General features: G+C 46.5%; 1 protein-coding gene across 1 annotated transcript; it reads right to left on the bottom strand.

The window, feature by feature from the left end:
* Positions 1-544: 544 nt before the first annotated feature.
* Positions 545-3315, bottom strand: SPP1 (secreted phosphoprotein 1). Its single transcript, XM_010154680.1, has 6 exons — positions 3262-3315; positions 3107-3157; positions 2119-2229; positions 1942-1986; positions 1425-1676; positions 545-952 (listed from the first exon to the last, which is right to left on the bottom strand). Exons 1-6 carry the CDS (start codon positions 3313-3315, stop codon positions 545-547), a joined length of 921 nt encoding a protein of 306 aa, XP_010152982.1.
* Between the last annotated feature and the right edge of the window lie 653 nt (positions 3316-3968).

A 3968-nucleotide genomic window follows, 5' to 3' on the forward strand; every position in this document is an offset into this window, starting at 1 on the left:
GGTGCAGCGGGGATTTCAGAACCACCCTGGGGAAAGGCAGAAGGAGATCCCGCGGGGGGCTTTTACCCACTTAGAAACTGGGGGGGAACGGCTACTTCACGTAAAATTAAGACAGAGAGGTACTAAAGCTCCTCACGCAGCCAGAAACCTTCCCCCCCACCCCAACTCAGCAAACGGTAACGCAGCCCGCAAGTACAGGGTTTTGTGGGTTTTACGGGTTTTATTTAACTCCAGTTACAGCAAAACACAGGCTGGCAAGTCAGAGAGCAGCGCGCCAGGGAGGCAGCGCTCGCTCTGTGCATCCAACAGCGTTCGTCTTGTTTCCCACGCCTCTGCCGACCCCGTCCCATGAGGCTGGCGGGACATGCAGTGCAGAGGCCTGGTGACACTGCTGGTGGCCAAGGCCAGGCCACTGGTCAAGAAGCTACCCCACACCCGAAAAGCCACCACACGCTCTACATTTACAGTTACCCGAAATGAAGCTACTCCCCGCCCCCCTTAGGTAGGAATGGAAAAAGAAGGGAAACATTGCATTTGTCTCCCTTTAATGGGTGACTTCGTTATTTTCGATGCTGTGACGATCTTGAGCATCCTCTGCACTCTCCAACGTTTGATTGCTGTTATCGTCGGGGATCTCGGCTGAAACGCGGACCTGACTCTCCTTGCTTTCCGTGCTCTGGTGGCTATCCCCTCTGACACCAGCCTTGCTATCATCTTCAGCCTCGTGGCTATCGAATTTCTGCCGGCTGTCGTTTTCCATGCTCCGGTCACGCTGCTTGCTGTCCAGCTCGCTGCTGTCCTGCCTGTGGCTCTTGTCAGCCCATTCCCTGCTGATGGCATGCTTCGCCAGGGAGAGATGGGCAGCAGCAGAATCCTCCTGGGAGAGCCCTGCTTGCTGGCTGTCTGCATCCAGGTCACCCTCATCCTCGTTGGTGGCATCATACAAAATGAGCTGTGTTAGAGAGCGAAACAAGAAAGCGCCATTGTCACTTCTGAGGAAGTGGTCTGTCAACAGGTGCTGCTGTACTGCACCGAAGAAGGCTGCACAGACACCCAAAGCTTGCATGATACATTTCTGCCTGGAGCCACAGTGGTCTTTTATGGAGCTTTATGAGCCTCCCACATTACAAGAAACTCAAGTTTTATCCTGGCCTCAGATTTCATGTGTGCAAGTATGTCACGATAGTGCAAACTGCAGTATTGCATAGCTTGCAGCAGCAGGCTCCACTCCTGCCTCAGCACATCAACAGCTATCAATACCCTCGGATTTGGGGTGTCTGGAGAAAGGAAATACATTCCTTCACTTATGCCTACTTTCCCCTCACCAATCCTTTTCAAAATGGACTCCCATAAAATAACATGTGCATTTTCAAGTTCACTACCCTTTTCCAAAAGCCTGGCTACCACTGCTCAGTCCTATTTACCTTTTTTGCCACTTTGTGGAGTTTGCTAGCCTTCACTGCAGTGGCTTTTGCTCTCATCCTGTAAGCCACGCTGTCGCCTCTGCCAGCGTTGTCTCCCCGGGTGAAAGGGAAAGGAGGGAAGGGTACAGTTACTGGAATGTCTGTGGGAAAACTCGTGACAACCTCATCGGATTCATCCGTGTCATTGGAATCATTATCATCGTTGTCATCATCCACATCTTCATGGCTCTTGCTTGACACTTCAGGAAAGTGCTGGAAAACATTTATTATGCATCAGGCAAATCAACATGTATGTAAGATGTGCAGAATGTTATCTGTCCTGCTCACACAGGGCTTATGCACTGTTGAGGAGCTACGTTCAAGAATTGCTGTGAATTCGCCTCACCCTGCTGAAGCTTTGTTTTGTTTAGGGAGAGATGTCACCACAGGAACCACATTTGATTGAGGAAAAGGAGTGCTGCTGCACACTGGCCGCCCTGCAGCACTCGACTGACATTTTGCAATTCAAAACACTTACCGGTTGTACTGGGACACCTGCGCTTTCTTCTGAAGAGTAAAGAGTCTGAAAACAACATAAAATTCAGTATTAGCACAGCTGATTAACATGCTGACTATTCTTTAGGCACTTAATCCTAACTTGCAAGTCTTGGCGTTGAAAGATGCTCTGCTTTCTCTTCCAGTTGGTTGCCCGTACCTGCTGAGGTGACGCCAGGTCATTCTGTGGGTGCTGCAGACTCTCCCAAGACTGAGAATTCACGTCGTGGTGGTCGTGATGGTATCTGTGTGAGTGATGGCCCCTGGGGTCCTTCAAGAGAAAAAAAAGAGGGAGAGGGGGAGGGAGGTGTTTAATCTACAGAGGAACATACAGGAGCAGGCACAGCTCAACCTCTGTTTTCAGGCAGATGCAGCATCTGCAATACATACTCCTTGTGCACAGGATGTGTCCTCAGCAATTCGTTGTGGTAGGAAGTGGACTCAAAACAAGCCATGATCCCAGATGGACATTATACCCAAACAATATCATACAGAAGATGTGCCTCTCTCCCTAGCAGAGCCTGGGGAATTTCAGATAAGTTTTTCCATCTCGTTTGTACAGAGTGAAATTTGGAGTCATATGTAACAACCATCATTTCTGCTAATTCTCTGGTCCTTTTCCCAAGACTAATTTATCCCTCACATCATGAAGACTCTGAACTAAATGCAGTAGCTGACTGTCAGAGCAAAGAATCAATTTTACATGGACAGTAGCTAGTGATAATACAGTTCACTCATAGCACCCCAAAAAATAATGGAAAACCGGATTAAAGTTCTCTTACAACACTGAATATTGTCATCTGATCCACACTAAGGAATGTGGGTTATAGTAGTTGTGCCGTGCTACAGTCCTTTTCTCTTTTTAACTGATGGCTTACACATTTTTCATTAAGAAGGAAGGTCTCCAGTCCTGGTCCACATGTGCAGTTACCCAAGTCCACAACCAGGACACCTAACATGGCAAAAGTCTACTGATGTCAGTGGCCCTCTGCTTTGGCTACCTGAGAAACTGGCATATAACAGCCAGGTGAGGGCATGTTCTGCAAGCAGCTACAATCGTAAAACAAGTGTCAGACTGTATATTGGGGGTGGGGGGTGTGTTTCAAAAAGGATTCGTTAAAGAAAATTAATAGAGAAAAGGAGCTTACATATTTTTCTTCAGAACTCGTAGAAATGGCATGCTGCTTGGATTTACTCACCTTGAAGGGAGAAAAGAGAAAAAGCATTTGTCAGTATTAGCTTTCTGCTAATATGCAAAGAAAATACGCAAGCGATTGCTGATACGCATTTGAGGTTTACTCACTGGCCATGCAGCAGTGATGCTGATAAGGCAGAAACACAGAACCGCCACCTTCATTGTGATGTTTTACCTAGAAAATAGGTTAGAACAGTGTGTCAGCAAGGTAATATACCACAAAAAAAATGCCATAAGCTTTTTCTTTCTCCTGGTGTGCTTTACTGTGCCGAGACCAGCTCTCAGCTAAGGACGTGACCTTTGTCTAATCTTTTTCCACTGTCCTCCATCACCACCACACACCCAGATAGTTTTGTAATGACTTGGCAACTCAAAAGGTACAGGTATTTAAAACCAGGTACTGAGAGGTGCTGAGCAATGGTGAGAGTAGCCACACTGAGAAGGCAAGCAGAACTCCTCCTGTCATCTACTGACTTGCACTGGCAAAGAAAAAGCTTTGTGAAAAATAAAGTGTTATAAAGATCAGCTTTGCTTTATCTTTGTTCATTTAACATCATTTTGTCAGAAGAGACAGGACAAGACCAACTCAGCTTGGATTCTCTTTTCAGTTATTTTAAAACTAGTTTTCAGGGTTATTAACTGGAGTCGTTGTGAGGAAACTTAGTTTATATGAACATAACTGCTTTTATTGATAGACCTTTAGTTCCCCCTCCAGAAGTTTGTACAGAATAACCCATGTTTCCAAGCAAGAGATGAACTGAAATCATAGAATGGTTTGGGTTGGAAGGGACCTTAAAGATCACCTAGTTCCAACA

This window comes from Eurypyga helias, unplaced genomic scaffold, assembly GCF_000690775.1.
Source record: "Eurypyga helias isolate BGI_N326 unplaced genomic scaffold, ASM69077v1 scaffold2307, whole genome shotgun sequence".
NCBI lineage: Eukaryota > Metazoa > Chordata > Aves > Eurypygiformes > Eurypygidae > Eurypyga > Eurypyga helias.